Source organism: Nerophis lumbriciformis, linkage group LG27 (assembly GCF_033978685.3).
Source record: "Nerophis lumbriciformis linkage group LG27, RoL_Nlum_v2.1, whole genome shotgun sequence".
NCBI classification, from domain to species: domain Eukaryota; kingdom Metazoa; phylum Chordata; class Actinopteri; order Syngnathiformes; family Syngnathidae; genus Nerophis; species Nerophis lumbriciformis.
Window position 1 is genome coordinate 15,088,916 of NC_084574.2, and position 18,297 is coordinate 15,107,212.

Sequence of the window (18,297 nt, forward strand, 5' to 3'; positions counted from 1 at the left end):
CAGCGGCGTTCCACTCGCCGCCGCCACCTAACTCTGCCCCGGTGGATACGGGGACACGTGGCCTGGCGACCCACCGCCATGTCCCCCTACCGCCCTCCGGCCCTCCCATGACTCTTGTTGATATTTTCTGTTTTTGGACATCTGGGATCTGTCCGTAAGGGGGGGATTCTGTCATGTCTGTGTGATCATGTTTTGTTTTAGTAATGTCCGGTTTAAATTTTGGACTTTTTGTGCACTTTTGTTTTGTTTTGTCACCATAGCAACCATTAGTTTTCACCTGTCACGTCACGCACCTGTTTCACGTTCGGACTCACACACACCTGTCACCAATCATGTCACTGTTATTTAAGCCTACCTTTGTTCATCACTCGTTCTGCCTGCGTTGTTTTGATGTCACACCGGTTTATGTCTTGCTCTGTCCAAGTAAGTTTCCATGTCCATGCCATAGCTTCTGTTTAAGATTAGCCTCACTTGCGTTTTAGGCACGCTTGCCTCTTTTTTTGTTGTAGTTGTTGTTGTATTGTTTATGTTTGCGGTAGTGCGTGATTTATATTAATAAATCCTAGCCTACCTTCACGCTGTTGTCCGGAGCCGTCTATTTTGCATTGGAAGAACAACCCTGCAGCTAGCTGCGAACCCCACGTGACACATGGTAAAATTGTGAAATTTACTGTGTTTTTTACAGCATTTTTGTCTAATGAAAAAAAACAGTACTTTTTTTTTTTTTTTACTGTAATAAAATGCAGGGCCGAAAAATCTACAGTTGTTGATTTGCGGTAAAAAAAAAATAATTAAAAAATAAATAAAAAATGGCAGCTCAGGTGCCAAAATTTTACTGTAAAATTGCATTTTTTTTTAATTACAGTAAAAAAAACGAATGTCAAATTTACAGTAAAATTCTGGCAACTGAGCTGCTTTTTTATTGTTTTTTTTACAATGAAACCAGCAGTACTGTTTTTCCATTTACACTAATACACATTACATTTTGAGGTGATTTTATTGCAACTTACCATATATTTTTTTTACATTTTAGCTTTTAAAAAATCTACTAATAAAATGCAAAAAAAAATGGTGTAATAATAGTATTCACTGTTAGAAGCTGCCATCTGGGGCCAAATATAACTGCGATGTGGCCCTCAGTGAAAACGACTTTGACACCTCTGCTTTACAGCACGTTTAGTTAGAGTTAGCTACGGTTCACTCATCTGACTCCGGTTGGGTTGAGTTATTTCTTGGCCTGATGTGGGATCTGAGCCGAGCATGTCGTTGTGGCTTGTGCAGCCCTTTGAGACACTTGTGATTAAGGGCTATATAAGTCAACTTTGATTGATTGATTGACTTATGTGCAGAATATGTGCAGTAAGCGGTGGTTTGTCGATATATGCTGTGTGATTGACTGTAGACCAGTAGAGAGTGTACTCTCGCATCTTGCTCAAAGTCAGATGGAATGGACTCCACCTCCAACAGGATGGATGGATGGCTGCATTCTTTAATGTAATCGATATCCCATTTTTCTAACCTTAACCCTACACAAACAATATTCCATCCAGAAAGCAGGTACACCAAATTTAACTGCAGGCTTACATTCTTAGTGTTTTTTTATCATCATTGAGGCCATGAACACACAGTCAGTTTTATAAGTATCATGACAGGTATGGCTTCACTGTATCTATTACTCTTAGCTCCTTGTATTTTGCAACTTCCTTCGCCTTTTCCCTGCCTCGTCGCAGCCAGTGTGGCACGCTGATTGACACACCTGCCTCTGTTTGGTGATTAGGACCCTCACCTGTTGACAATTACCATCTGGGTGTTTTATATGACAGTGCCATGTCTCAGACAGTTCTGGTGCATTATTGAGTTGGTACCTTAGTGTATGTTCTGATTTTTTAGCCCCTTACTGCCTGTTTTGCTATTGCATTTGGCAATTAAATCACCATTTTACCTGCACATCGTCTCTTGTCTCTGCATCTCGATGTCACACCAACAGCTGTCATGCGGGTTTGTGACAATCAGGTGTTGCAACGTCTCCATCCATACATGTGCATTATCAATTCCGATCTCTGTCACCATGGAAACACATACATACTCCAAGGCCCCTTCTACACTAAGGTTATCCAGGGTAAATCACACCTAACCTTATCCTTGTCCGCACACATACAATGCCACCGTTTAAGACGCCCTGCCCCCCTCTGTCCACCGGCGCAACGCGAACTAGTACGCATGCGCGAACACAAATACGCGTCATACCCTGTGTTTCTATGTAGTCTATTTCCACATTTCTCTTAACAGTAAACCTTGCTTGCCTCTCTATCAGCAGCTGTTAGACTATTGTAGTGAATCACACCTGATGTCAGGTTCAAACACTGATGACATCTATTAAACAGACAGAAGCAAGGAATTTAACAGAGACAGAATTAAATTTGGCTCGAGGAGAGCGCGTCTGGGCTGTACTCTTGTACAGTCTCCATCACGCTCTGGCGAAAGATTGTACGCCTTCTCTTTTATTTGGACTTTCGCTGATTACATGGCGACAGCTGTTTCTAAGGGACGAGGGTCATAAACAGCCATCGCCTTTGATTACAAACAGTTCAAAACAAAAGGTTGGTTCAAAGAAAAGGTCGTAAAAGAGTTCAAAGAAGAGGTCATAAAACAGTTTAAAGAAGAGGTGCCTGGAACTTGGACAGATCTGGCTTTCTCTACGCTTTGTAGTTCTTGGGTCAAAACTGTGGATTACAATACCTGAAAAAAACAGAACAACTTCATGTTGCTTCCCATCCTACACAGTGGAGTTTTACAAGCCTTCTTCTTGGTAGGTTCAAAGACAGCTTTTGTCTTCTCGCAGGGAACTCATTGAAACACAAAGTTTAGTGATAACTTAGATACAATTATTGTAACCCCTGAGCCATCATACATGAATCATATCTTTAATGGACGTGTCAAGTAAACAATGTGATAAATAACATTTTACAACGATCAATCTAGGGATCTAGATATCTGTTCAGGACACTGTGCTTGTAGGCTGTAATTGGCGGTCGTACTTGACGGCCGTAACCACTTCATGGCTTCACAATAGTTATGGAGTACAAAATTATACTTTTTTTGGGCTCTGGGAATCACTAATAAGCCGGAGTTCTTTGAACGCAGTTTTCTTGCCGGGACATTTGGTACAATACAGTCTGCAAGGTAGGATGGAGCTAGACCGTTTAGTATTTTATCACCATTCAGCAAGCTGTGCCTGAAGCCCATTAGCCCAGTCATAATCACAATTGTTCATACGGACAGGTTCCTTCACTTTTTGAATCTGACAAATCCTTTTGAGATATAATGTTTCTTCTTTAAAACATTCACGTTCTCCTGTGTTGCAATTACTTTTCATACCAGTCCATTCATTGTTTACTACATACTGCATTATCCTTGTTTTCTTCCTTAATGTGTTTCGACAAGTGTCCCATGTTCTCTTGCTGTTTTATTCAGCCAAGTAAACACACTTTAGTCAGCCTGACTCCCATATTATTGAACATCGTTATGTTTTCTTGGTAAGTACGAGATTCTCGAGTCTCATCAAAATCCTCCTCTGCTGCACTCGTTGCCGTAGAATCTTTTTTCCGACCCATGTTTTTGCCATTACAGGGCTTTGAAGCTTGGAGATTATGAATATTTTTAGCTTGTCTTGTTGACTTGTTTTTTCGAGGACTTAGATTCTCTCGCCAGACGGTGTTCAAGCCAGTGGTATCCTCACACAGATTTGGGATTTTGGTCAAGATCTGTTGTCAGAGAAAGTGCTAAAATAGTTCAAAAACTTTGAATCCCTGCAGAGCTCTTTCCATTCCGTCATGTCTCTCAGGCTGTGATATTTAGGCCCGTTCTACACTAAACCGGCTAAGATTATCCAGCGACCTCCCGCGACCCCAAAAGGGAAAAGCGGTAGGAAATGGATGGATGGATGGAAATCCCACCCAACCGTATCCTTATCCACACACACAGTGGTCGTTTAAGACCCTCCGTCCTCCGTCAGCTGGCGCAACGCGACCTAGTCCGCATGCGCGGTAAATGTGCACATCATAGTCACCTCCAGTGTTGCTTTGTGAGCAAGTTCTTAAATGTAACTTATCTGAACAATATCCAGTGTTGTGGTATTTCAATTAACTGGAATCCAGTGTGCTGTGGGGCCCTATCTAGATATATGGTCAGGACACTCCTCACTCTTTTGCCTTCACCGTCATTGTCCATTCCTTTTTGGTGACTTTATATACTCTGGACCTAGACGTTGAGTCCACGACATACATGGCGGAAAATAACTGATAAAGTCTGCTTTGCCAGTCCAAATGCATTCGCTGTTTTCCTTAGTCTTCCCTTGTGGGCCAGGTAATACAAAGCACACGCTACCTTTTTTATCACATCCACGGGAGCCCGCATTCTCGTTGTCTCTCCTTCGACAAATGGACAAATGGATTCTACAGTAAGTAAAATCACAGCTGACCTGGAGATTGGAAAGTTCTTGTGCCATATGAGAAGTGTTGTATCCCAAATAGCTGCAATCGCTTTCTCTTAAGGTATCCATGTGTTAAGGTCTTGGTCAAGGGGGGGTGACCCCAGGATGCAGAGACAAGGTGGAATTACAAAAATAAAAAAATTTAATTAGACGAAAAGGGATAACTAAGGGCGATGGTGCAGAAGCGCACACCATGTAACCTGGACAAAATAGGTTCCTTTGAGGTCGGCAGGAGAAAAGGCCAGGGCGCACCAAGCAGGGCAAGAGTCCAACAAAAATAATTCCTTTTACCTCAGGGGGGCTAGTAAATAAACACAGAAGAGGTTAGGGAATTCAGGACTACGTAGCGACAACGTACCAGGTCTGGTGAGGTGAAGAAGGCGCATGCACGAGAGGGGTTCAGTCGGGATACAATAACCGGCAAGGTCAAGCTGTCAGTGACGAACCTAAATACTGGCGGGCTAATTGCGAGCAGGTGTGCCTCAAGGTCCGCCCATCGCCGAGGACGAATCACTAAGTGCACAGATGCAGACAAAGGAGAAGGCAGGAAAACACAAAAACACAACATCCGTGTGTGATTTCCACAAGCGTCTGTAGAGACTGAAGGAGAAATACGGGCATGCCTGGATGATCTGCCTCCATCTTTCCAGTGGTTAGCTCTGAGTTACAAAACCGCTTTACTATGAAGCTGGCTGTGGCGCCTTCTTTCTGACGTCACTTCCTGTGTGGGGCGCGGTCTTTCTGGCGTCACTTCCTCTCCGAACTCAGTTTGTCAACGATCAATGAGTCCATACAAAGCTAAGAGCCGGAGTTTCACGAAATAGACTTAGACTTAGACTTAGACAAACTTTAATGATCCACAAGGGAAATTGTTCAACACAGTAGCTCAGTTACAATGATGGAAAGTGTAAGGATGGAAAGGACAATGCAAGTATAAATAGACTAATAGACTATACACGGCGTACTTACCTGTGTAAAAAATTATCCAAGGAGGTGAACCTTAAACGATGATTTAGTGTGGCTGAAACGGGGCTTAGGCTAAGTAATTATTCGTTTAACGAGGTTTTCGTGCTTAATGTGGACAGAATCTAAAAAAATGGTTGTTTCCAGGCCTGTCAGCCAGTCTTTGCTCTATCTCATGTGTTATCCTGGACAGGATACACAGTAGAAATGTAATAACTGTATGACTAAAACAAAAGGTTAACGGCCACCCCTTTACTAATTTGTAAAAAATGAATAGTTACACATCCCTAATTGATCAGGAGCTAATTGATGCAATAAGCATTAATTGCAGGTGCCTCATCTCCCTATAAGGAGGCAATAAAGCCAATTGTGGTGAAGTTATCCTTCGACACTTTATGATGTTTGGCGTCAACCAGCTGCTGTGCACACATGAATTAGCTTCTGTTTAATATGCATTATATACTGTTGCAATTTCCATCCATTTGCATATGCTTGATAAATACGATTGTTAATATACAGTCGCACTTCTACCCGACTGAGCAGTGCTCTAAGTGAATGGGATGAGGGCCCGCTCATAGGCACTGCCCATTGAGCTGGATGATGTTGGGAGCATTACATCTGTCAAGCCGCACAAAGCAGTCATACACTTTAAACAGAGTGGAAAGATATTATAGTGACGCCTATCATACGCCCTGTTGAAAGTAATTAATCCAGTGCTTTGAGGAGCACATGAGAAGCACAATGCACATTATACCATTTTTGTTGTCTACCCGACTGGCTGTTGTGTTTGTGTTTGTTTGCAATGAGCTGTGTAACGCTGCACTCTCTGCAAATAACCTTAATTAGATCCAATGATTAGTCTCTGTGTGTAATTACATCATGTTTAAGCTTGCATAGCCAGGTGTGTCGTTATTTTCTCTGCATGCATGTGTCTGTCTGGTCCCTAAACTGCCTCACGTACGTATAGTAACGAAGAAAGTGAGAGCGGGAGAGAAAGAAAAAAAAGCTATAAAAAAGGAAGGATTGGGTGGATGGGGGAGGAAGTGTTCCGTTTCAGTAGACCAGCAACTGTGCAGTTTTTTGGAATGCAGCATGGTGTTCATTTGGGGAAACCTAGAGAGAAATCGGGTCACCTGTGAGCTATTCAGTTAATGCTGGCTAAACAAAAAAAAAAAAAAAGAGGCAAATTTCAAAACATAAAAAGGGAGAACGAGTGAGGAAAAAGAGATAGGAAAGGAGATGACGTGAAAGCGGAGATCAAATTAGGAAAAAAATGAATAAATACAAAAAAGTGAGAAAAAAATTGATACAAAGTAAAGGCAAAGATGAAATAACAGCACTTTTTCTCCTCCATCGCAAGGCATAGGTGTCGTTTATTTAAAGGCATACTGAAATGTGATTTTCTTATTTAAACAGGGATAGCAGGTCCATTCTATGTGTCATACTTGATCATTTCGCGATATTGCCATATTTTTGCTGAAAAAAAAACCTTGCCTCTACCGGAAGTATCAGACGAGTAGCGTGACGTCACAGGTTGTGGAGCTCCTCACATCCGCACATTGTTTACAATCATGGCCACAAGCAGCGAGAGCGATTCGGACAGAGAAAGCGACGGTTTCCCCATTAATTTGAGCGAGGATGAAAGATTTGTGGATGAGGAAAGTGAGAGTGAAGGACTAGAGGGCAGTGGGAGCGATTCAGATAGGGAAGATGCTGTGAGAGGCGGGTGGGACCTGATATTCAGCTGGAAATGACTAAAACAGTAAATAAACACAAGACATATATATACTCTATTAGCCACAACACAACCAGGCTTATATTTAATATGCCACAAATTAATCCCGCATAACAAACACCTCCCCCATCCCGTCCATTTAACCCGCCAATACAACTCAAACACCTGCACAACACACTCAATCCCACAGCCCAAAGTACCGTTCTCCTCCCCAAAGTTCATACAGCACACATATTTCCCCAAAGTCCCCAAAGTTACGTACGTGACATGCACATAGCGGCACGCACGTACGGGCAAGCGATCAAATGTTGGAAGCCGCAGCTGCATGCGTACTCACGGTACCGCATCTGCGTATCCAACTCAAAGTTTTCCTGGTAAGAGTCTCTGTTGTCCCAGTTCTCCACAGGCCAATGGTAAAGCTTGACTGTCATCTTTCGGGAATTTAAACAATGAAACACCGGCCGTGTTTGTGTTGCTGAAGTCGGCCGCAATACACCGCTTCCCACCTACAGCGTTCTTCTTTGCTGTCTCCATTGTTCATTGAACAAATTGCAAAAGATTCACCAACACAGATGTACAGAATACTGTGGAATTTTGCGATGAAAACAGACGACTTAATAGCTGGCCACCATACTTTCCCAAAATTTCCTCTCCAATCCGCGACGTCACTCGCTGACGTCATCATACCGAGACGTTTTCAGCAGGATATTTCTTGCGAAATTTAAAATTGCACTTTAGTCAGCTAACCCGGCCGTATTGGCATGTGTTGCAATGTTAAGATTCCATCATTGATATATAAACTATCAGACTGTGTGGTCGGTAGTAGTGGGTTTCAGTAAGCCTTTAACACACACGTCAGAGATAAATGAAGTCCGGATTAAGTACTTACGATTTAAATGTGTTTTACAGCAAAATATGTTGTGCTCGTACAGTAGGAAGGGGATTTGTGTGGCCTTATTTGTCGCAGTTTACCTGACACATAAAACGTGACAAATCCAGGGGGTTGCATTATCCACTTTTTCTTTCTTTCTTTCTTTAGTTTATTTCGAACATGAACACACTTACATCATAATACATCACACAATTTCATATCATTTCATTTTACATCATGCCCGAAAAGGAGTAGGAAGAAGCAAAGCTTATTCAATCCTACCCCTTTCCCACTTCAAGCGTTTACAAATATATAGAATCATTTACTGACCTTTTTATATAATAAAATAACATCTATGAATTAGTATACAACAGTTTTGTAATATGTAATTAATTAATTAATTCAGTCATTATTAACATACTGAGATGAAGAATATCTTATTTTCAATAAGGTTGAAAGTATTTCTCATAATTCTTCTTTTTTGTACTCTGTAAGCACTATTATTTTGAACAACCTCTTAAACTGGATCATATCAGTACAATTTTTAACTTAATCCATTCCATAATTTAATTCCACAGACTGATATGCTAAAAGTTCTAAGTGTTGTACGTGCATATAAATGTTTTAAATTATTTTTTCCTCTAAGGTTATATTTCTCCTCTTTAGTTGAGAAGAATTGTTGTACATTCTTTGGTAGCAGGTTATAGTTTGCTTTGTACATCATTTTAGCTGTTTGCAATTTTACCAAATCACCAAACTTTAATATTTCTGACTTAATAAATAAAGGGTTTGTGTGTTCTCTATATCCAACATTATGTATTATTCTAATTGATCTTTTTTGTAACACGGTTAGCGAATGTAGCGCACATTTGTAGTTATTTCCCCATATTTCTGCACAATAACTCAGATATGGTAACACTAGCGAGCAGTAGAGAATATGTAGTGATTTTTGGCCCAGGACATATTTTGCTTTATTCATTATTGAAATGTTTTTTGCCACCTTATGTTGTATGTTTTGTATATGAGATTTCCAGTTCATTTGATCATCTATTAAGACTCCCAAAAATCTAGTTTCTTTTACCCTTTCTATGTCTACTTCGTCTATTTGTATTTGTGTATGATGCTCTTTTCTACTATTACCAAATAGCATTATTTTAGTTTTACTGAGATTCAAGCTTTAGCCGCCAAATAGCAGTAGAGTGTTGAATTTCATAACAATTGTTTTGTGACGATTCCGATTTTGACCACAGCATCAGTTGCTATGTCCATCCATCCATTGTCTACTGCATGTCCCTTTTGGAGTCGAGGAGCCTATCTCAGCTGCATTCGGGCGGAAGGTGGTGTACACCCTGGACAAGTCGCCACCTCATTACAGGCCCCACACAGATAGACAGACAACATTCACACTCACATTCACACACTAGGGCCAATTTAGTGTTGCCAATCAACCTATCCCCAGGTGCATGTCTTTGGAGGTGGGAGGAAGCCGGAGTACCCGGAGGGATGTATTAAGCAAAATAGTTTGTGCCCATACAGTAGGAAGGGGATTTGTGTGGCCCTTTTCGTTGCAGTTTACCTGACACATAAAATGTGACAAATTTAGGGGGTTGCACTATCCACTTTAACCGCCAAATGGCAGTAGAGTGCTGAATTTCATAAAATTTGGTTGGTGATGACTCCGACTTTGACCAGTGCTAATAATCCATGCTAACATGCTATTTAGGCTAGCTGTGAGTGTAGGCATATTTGAGTTCATTTAATTTCCTTTACTTATGTCCTCTTTGTATTAAATGTATATTTGCATGTTTCATGACACATTATCTGTATGTAATATTGGCTGCATTTCTGATTGTGTGCCATGTTGTTCCAGACCACAGCAAACATTACCATGTTGTTCCAGACCACAGCAAACATTACCCAGCTTGCAAAGATTGTAATACATCCATTAGAAGAAGACAGCCTGTCCTTTCCTTTTAACTTGGACACACACACATCTTTACTTTTGGCAGTTTTAAGCCAGTAATTATCTATCAGTAGCAACTTTCCCTCTAAGGTGCGCACCTGTGCTATTGTGCACTGCTCAAGCGTCCTCTGCGCACGGCAAATCTATGCCACGTACAAAATCAAATAAAAAAAATAAGCGCATAACAATTTTTGACACACGGACACGATGGAGAAAACAGTTTTCGTCATTATTGTTCAAATATTGTAACATCTGTCGAGACGCTTTGAGGACATGAATTCCATCGATCACTTTACTGAGCAAAAGTCTTTATTGTCGGCCATAAACACATCACCAAAACATTAGTAAAAAAAAAATGATATCTAGCAAAACTGGTCATTATCTGCAGTACAAACCAGACCAAAAGCAACTTTGTTATATCAACAGCAGCCGCTCGCTCTTTCTCACTTGCGCCAACACATGCACATATGGCACTTAGCCACTGATGCGTTTACAGCCACACAAAAATTCGGACAACTCCAACAGCACACATAAAGTGTCATTCCAAGTCGTTACACTATGATTTACCAATCAAATGTGTGCTTATTCTAGTGTCATTTATTAGGAATCTTAATTTATAAATATTAATCATGAATAGCTGTTAGTATATTAAATAAATACTCATAAAAATATATTTTTTACAAACAGGAAGTTGCAGGAATGTACACATGATCCCCTGCTTACATCTCATTGTGCAACATGTGAATGTTTTAATGGGAACTAAATGCAATGTCTGAAAGGGGTACAAGTTATTTCCAAAGCAGGACCTCCACCCAGACAAACAATACAAGTACACAGTTGATGAAAAACAATATTTTTTGTTATTGTCATTGTAAGTGGGCTTAAACACTTATATTAGAAATGGAAATGACCGCTGTCATTTGATTATAATAATAAGAGAATGTTGTCTGTCTATCTATGTTGGTCCTGTGATGAGGTGGGGACTTGTCCAGGGTGTACCCCACCTTCCGCCCGAATGCAGCTGAGATAGGCTCCAGCACCCCCTGCGACCCTGACAGGGACAAGCGGTAGAAAATGTATGGATGGACGGAGATTGAACTTGTTATTTAGTCAGGTTTGGGACAGGTGTGCTGCTGGTGTAGCCACAGTGTGCACGTCTGATGTTGCTCACATGGGCTCCACTGAATGCTCAGGGAGTTTTTGCGTTTGAAAAATTAGAGGGAACATTGATCAGTAGTTATCTAACCCTCTGAGACACTAACTTAATGTGTTGCCTTCATTATAACACTTACATAAGGCTTTTAAGTTTTTTGCGGCTCCAGACAGATTTGTTTTTTGTATTGTTGGTCCAATATGGCTCTTTCAACATGTCGGGTTGCCGACCCCTGGCCTAAGCTCAATGTTTTGTGATAATCATCTGCATATTGTTTTAATAACCCTGCAAGCAACCAACCAACACTTTGTGGCGGTCAAAACAATGACATGTCCTAGTTATCTTTAGTTTTTTTTTATTGTAAAGGGAAGTGAATTATTTTTATATAGCACTCTTCTGCGCTTTATATAGTGAAAGCCATTATCTACATCAGGGGTGTCAAACTCATTTTAGATCGGGGGCCACATGGAGAAAAAAATCTACTCCCAAGTGGGCCGGACTGGTGAAATCACGGCACGATAACTTAAAAATAAAGACAACAGATTGTTTTATTTGTTAAAAAATAGAACAAGCCCATTCTGAAAATGTAAAAAATCATTATGTAATAATGTTAACTCAATAAAGTGTATTTTTTAGCTTTAACTTTTCATTTTTTTAGTATTGTAACCTTTATTGAATTTTCTTTCAATAAAGAAATAAAGTGCAAAAATGTCAAAGCATCAAAACAAACAAGTATGTCAAATACCAGCAGAAGAGCACTTTTTGGAGAGCTGTATTATTTTCAGTTTTGTGCCCAAGGGACTGATTTTATTTAACACTATATTATTATTTATACACCTATAGTGATCACAGAGACAGGTCGTTTTTGTGTTACTGTATATATTTGTTTTTCTGAAAAATCCCACTTAATATACTTTGGGTAACAACAGTCAATATTTATTTATTTTTATTTTTTAGGGGGGTAACAGTCAATATTTATTTATTCATTAGATTATTTTTTTTTCTTATATAATAAAAGTGAGCTTTTGTTAAACCAAATATTGTATGTTTTTTTTCCATATACAACAACCTATCTGGACTCGATAAGAGAATCGATAAGGAATCGGTTCGATAAGAGGATTCGATAATAGGCTCAAACTCGATAATTTCTTATCAAACATCATCCCTAATTAATTTTAAATCTATATAGATACAAAAATGATATCAAAATCACAGAGAAAAACATCATGTGGTTTGTTTTGTACGTAACTCATACATACAAACTCATTTTAGATCGGGGGCCACATGGAGAAAAATCTACTCCCAAGTGGGTCGGACTGGTAAAATCACGGCACGATAACTAAAAAATAAAGACAATTTCAGATTGTTTTCTTTGTTTGAAAATAGAACAAGCACATTCTGAAAATGTGCAAATCATAATGTTGTTGGTTTTTTTCTACACTTACCTGTTGCGGTTAATAGTATGTATACGTTATTTGTCGTTATTTATATTTTCTGAATAAATTATGTGATAATGTTCATCAGTCAACTCATTGGTGTTAATTTTCAATCTATCTCGATACTGTAATTAGATTTTTGTATCATTTTTGTATGTTATTCATGTAGTTTGATCATTTTCCTCAACTGACATACTAACATCATGTGGTTTATTTTGTACATAACTCATATATACAAACTAATTTTAGATCGGGGGCCACATGGAGAAAAAACTACTCCCAAGTGGGTCGGACTGGTAAAATCACGGCACGATAACTTAAAAATAAAGACAACTTCAGATAGTTTTCTCTGTTTGAAAATAGAACAAGCACATTCTGAAAATGTACAAATCATAATGTCGTTGGGTTTTTTCTACACTTTCATGTTGCGGTTAATAGTATTCTGTCTTTATTTGTCGTTATTTATATTTTCTGAGTAAATAATGTGATAATGTTCATCGGTCAACTCATTGGTGTTAATTTTTAATCTATCAAGATACAAGAATGATATCAAAATCAAATTACAGTATGTTATTTATGTAGTTTGATCATTTTCCATCAACTGATGCACGTCGTGTGGTTTATTTTGTACATATGTAGCATCATCTACAAAGATACAAATAATTGCTATTGCGACATCCAGTGGACACATTTAGAACAGCTGTTCCTTTCATCCAAAAAATCCAGGTTCATTTTTATACTCTGCAAACTCATCCCTGATTTACATATTTAAGGCACATTTAAACCAGTGTGGGTGGTACTGGGAGCAGGTGGGTAAAGTGCCCAAGGACCCAACCACAGTGACCAGGATGGCGGAATCAGGGATTGAACCTGGAACTGTCTGCGTTACCAACCGAGCCACACCGCTCCTTCTGTAAATGTCATTTGTTCTAAACTACCCCCAATTTCTTTTTTGCAGGACAGTCCATTGATCATGCAGTCTGATAGAAATGTGACTATCAATGCGAGGAATGGCGAGGGACAACTCACTGGTCAGCTTACCGTGGGTAAGGCACACACACACACACACACACACTATAACACACACACACACATTCTAGCAGACACAAACAGAGTATGAAAAAAAGCACATAAAAGCAAGTAGATCATTTCTCAAAGGACATTAAGTTATATTGCTTTGTTTTTGCTTGACTTCCTGAATGCATTTACCCCCTGTGTTTACCAAACTAAATACTATCTATTTCCATTAGGCGTTCTCGCTCAGCCTGAAAGCATTTTTTTTTTTCTTTTTTTTTTTTTTTTTCTTTGACCGAGTCATTTTTATCAGCTCTAATTGGATTAGCGAGCGGCTATTGTTCTTCAGAGGACATCATTCCGAGCACATGTTGCATTCATGGCGATCCTCCTATAGAATTCAATAACCCATGCAAGCATGCAAACACTGAATTTGCATGTTGCATTACCTTGGATGAAAAATGTGTCGGACTGGCTGATGACTCATTTTCATTTATCCAGCACTGCGATGCGTTCAAATGTATGGTCCTAATAGGAATTTACCAGCTCACATGTTTTTTTTTTTTTTCTTTCTGTTTGATGGATGGTGGAGGGGTAAATTAAGAATATCCAGTACTATTTGAGAATAATGACTTTAAAAGGTTAGCTGATGTCACCGTAAAGGGGGATCGTTATGGTTTGAATAATTGGGAGACTGAAACAACGAGGACCAGATTTATGACAGCGAGCAGACTTGTGATTAATGTGACACCATTTTACTGTACGTGGTGTTTACAATCAAGCTGTGTGCGTACCTTTTGTATGTGTGATCTCTCCTTTTTGCTGAAAATGAACAGTAAATAATGGAAATGTAGTGTTGTAACGATACCAATATTTTGGTACCGGTACTAAAATTATTTTGGTACTTTTCAAAATAAAGGGGACGACAAAAAATGGCATTATTGGCTTTATTTTAACAAACAAATCTTAGGGTACATTCAACATATGTTTCTTATTGCAGTTAAGTCCTTTAATAAAATAGTGAACATACTAGACAACTTGTCTTTTAGTAGTAAGTAAGTAAACAAAGGCTCCTAATTAGTCTGCTGACATATGCAGTAACATATTGTGTCATTTATCATTTTTTTATTTTGTCAACATTATTAAGGACAAGTGGTAGAAAAATTAATTATTAATCTACTTGTTCATTTACTGTTAATATCTGCTTACTTTCTCTTTTAACATGTTCTATCTACACTTCTGTTCAAATGTAATAATCACTTATTCTTCTGTTGTTTGATACTTTACATTAGTTTTGGATGATGCCACAAAATTGGGTATCAATTTGATACCAAGTAGTTACAGGATCATACATTGGTCATATTCAAAGTACTCATTTCCTGAGTTTATAAACATAATATCATTTTTTTTTTAAACGAAAGATCATAAAAATCAGAGTAGTAGCGACTAGATACGTGCCTGTACTTGATATCATTACAGTGGATGTTAGGTGTAGAGCCACCAAAGGCGTTTGTTTACATTTTGATGCCGGTGAGCTACGGTGTGTAGTAAAGCATGTTTAGCTATTCCTCGTCCTGCAGGGATGATACTTGTAAGAAACATACTTTATTTGTCGCCATGGAGACCAGGATTAGTGATTTAGAAGTAGCTAAAACACTGCCGACGGCGGATGGACGTTAGCCGCTAGCTAGCTATCCCTGTCTTAAAGCATCCTTTCCGGTGGGCGTTTCAGTGTTATAATTCACCTTTATCCTTAGTTTTTAAGCCAAAATGCGTCCGTTCTCCCTTTTCTGTCTACACAATGTGTCTGCTTTTAAGTACTCTGTGATTGTGTGCCGCCGAACATGCTCGTCTTCTCGTACACCAGCAATGACACAACATGACTTCGACGCGGGCGCAGGGAGGGTGCGAGACCGGTACGTTTCAGAGACGGTATCGTACCGAAAATGATTCATTAGTATTGCTGTATTATACTAATACCGGTATACCGTACAACCCTAATCCCAGGTAAAGGATTCTCATTTGAATAGAACTATTCTCATCACAGTGTCACTGGGTGGATCAATGGGAAAAATACATTGAATAATGTGGGCTAAATGGGTATTTGTTCACTACTATGGGACATGAAATGGATCAACAACCAGATGCAGTACTATCAGATATGTTAAAGGGGAACATTATCACCAGACCTATGTAAGCGTCAATATATACCTTGATGTTGCAGAAAAAATACCATATATTTTTTTAACCGATTTCCGAACTCTAAATGGGTGAATTTTGGCGAATTAAACGCCTTTCTATTATTCGCTCTCGGAGCGATGACGTCACGTCGTCACATCGGGAAAAATCCGCGATTTTCTCACTTTCGTCGGTGTGTTGTCGGAGAGTGTAACAACACGAACAGGGACGGATTCAAGTTGCACCAGTGGCCCAAAGATGCGAAAGTGGCAAGAAATTGGATGAAATTTGTTCAAAATACGAGGGTGTGGGGAAAGCCGACGAAATGGTCAGTCGTTTGTTCCGCACACTTTACCGACGAAAGCTATTCTACGACAGAGATGGCAAGAATGTGTGGATATCCTGCGACACTCAAAGCAGATGCATTTCCAACGATAAAAACCCTAGCTTCCCTGACCTGCTGACATCAACTCCAAAACTGGACAGATCAGCTTTCAGGAAAAGAGAGCGGATGAGGGTATGTCTACATAATATATTAATTGATGAAAACTGTGTTTACCAATAATTTAGCTTAAAAACATTTATTTTTTTCAATCATTCGAGTACATTCGGGTAGTCTTGTGTAATGCAGTATTTTGTGTCTATTTAGGTATGGTTAACCTGAGTGCTGAAATCGTGGAAAAATATATGTTCTTTGCGCGCCTGAAATGGGCTGTCTGCACTCTCAAAGTGCATGTTGTTGCCAAATGTATTTCATATGCTGTAAACCTAGTTCATAGTTGTTAGTTTCCTTTAATGCCAAACAAACACATACCAATCGTTGGTTAGAAGGCGTTTGCCAAATTCGTCCTCGCTTTCTCCCGTGTCGCTGGCTGTCGTGTCGTTTTCGTCGGTTTCGCTTGCATACGGTTCAAACCGATATGGCTCAAAGCTTCAGTTTCTTCTTCAATTTCGTTTTCGCTACCTGCCTCCACACTACAACCATCCGTTTCAATACATGCCTAATCTGTTGAATCGCTTAAGCCGCTGAAATCCGAGTCTGAATCCGAGCTAATGTCGCTATAGCTTGCTGTTCTATCCGCCATGTTTGTTTGTATTGGCATCACTATGTGACGTCACAGGAAAATGGACGGGTGTATATAACGATGGTTAAATTCAGGCACTTTGAAGCTTTTTTTTAGGGATATTGCGTGATGGGTAAAATTTTGAAAAAAAACTTCAAAAAATAATATAAGCCACTGGGAACTGATTTTTAATGGTTTTAACCCTTCTGAAAATGTGATAATGTTCCCCTTTAAGAACTACATTTTGTACTGGTTATGTAAAGAGATCTTTAAGTCCTTGACATATTTCACAGCTGACACAAGCAAATGTGGATTTTACCTCCCACAAAGTTCCCTGCTGTGCCTGCTCGTTTGGTTGCTGTCAGAAAGCGCGGCTTACAACAGTCACGGCAATGCGAGGTCTATGACTCAAAACATTGAAAGGAACGTGTATCTTCAGAGGTGAAGTGCTTTGTCACTGTGATACTCTCAAAGTGACTGTAGTATTAGGGCTGCACAATGAATATCATTTTTGAGTAAAATAGTAAGCAAAATCTACAAAACCCAAAAGCCAGTAAAGTTGTTACGTTGTGTAAATGGTAAATAAAAACAGAATACAATGATTTGCAAATCCTTTTCGACCTATATTCAATTAAATAGACTGCAAAGACAAGATACTTCCCCTTCGAACTGGAAAACGTTGTTATTTTTTGCAAATATTCACTCACTTGGAATTTGATGCCTGCAACATGTTTCAAAAAAGTGGCCAAAAAAGACTGAGAAAGTTGAGGAATGCTCATCAAACATTTATTTGGAACATCCCACAGGTAAACAAGATAATTGGGAACAGGTGGGTGCCATAATTACATATCTTGTCTTTGCGGTATATCCGATTGAATATAAGTTGAAAAGGATTTGCAAATCATTGTATTCTGTTTTTATTTACGAATGACACAACGTGCCAACTTCACTGGTTTTGGGTTTTGTATACAGCAAGTCTGTCTTTATAAATATGCAGTATAATATATTGATAATCAGAACAACCTCATCACTGCACTGCAAAAAGTCAGTGTTCAAAAACAACAACAAAAAATACAAAAATTAGGGGTATTTTTTTTTAACTAAGCAAAATTATCTGCCAATATAACAAGAATATTTGGCTTGTCAAGACTTTCCAAAACAAGTAAAATTAGCTAACCTCAACGAACCCAAAAAATACCTTAAAATAAGTATATTCTCACTAATAACAACTGTACTACTATATGAGTACGTATTTTCTATTGTTTCATTGAAAATAAAACAGCAAAGTCCATTTGGCTGTCATCTGTTTTAATTATGAGACACAATTGTTTCAAAGTCATGATTTTTTTTTTGTTCATGCTTGAAATAAGAAATTATTACTTTAACAAAGTAGTTTTATACTTGTGAGTGTTTATGACACACCTTTGC

At 39.0% G+C, this 18,297-nt stretch overlaps 1 protein-coding gene across 1 annotated transcript in view; it reads left to right on the forward strand.

Annotated features, from left to right (window-relative positions):
* Positions 1–18,297, forward strand: part of LOC133570123 (zeta-sarcoglycan) — a 783,896-nt gene that overhangs the window by 598,133 nt on the left and 167,466 nt on the right. The window contains exon 4 of the mRNA XM_061922813.2: positions 13,572–13,659. Coding sequence (XP_061778797.1) covers positions 13,572–13,659 — 88 coding nt within the window. The remainder of the gene's footprint in view (positions 1–13,571; positions 13,660–18,297) is intronic.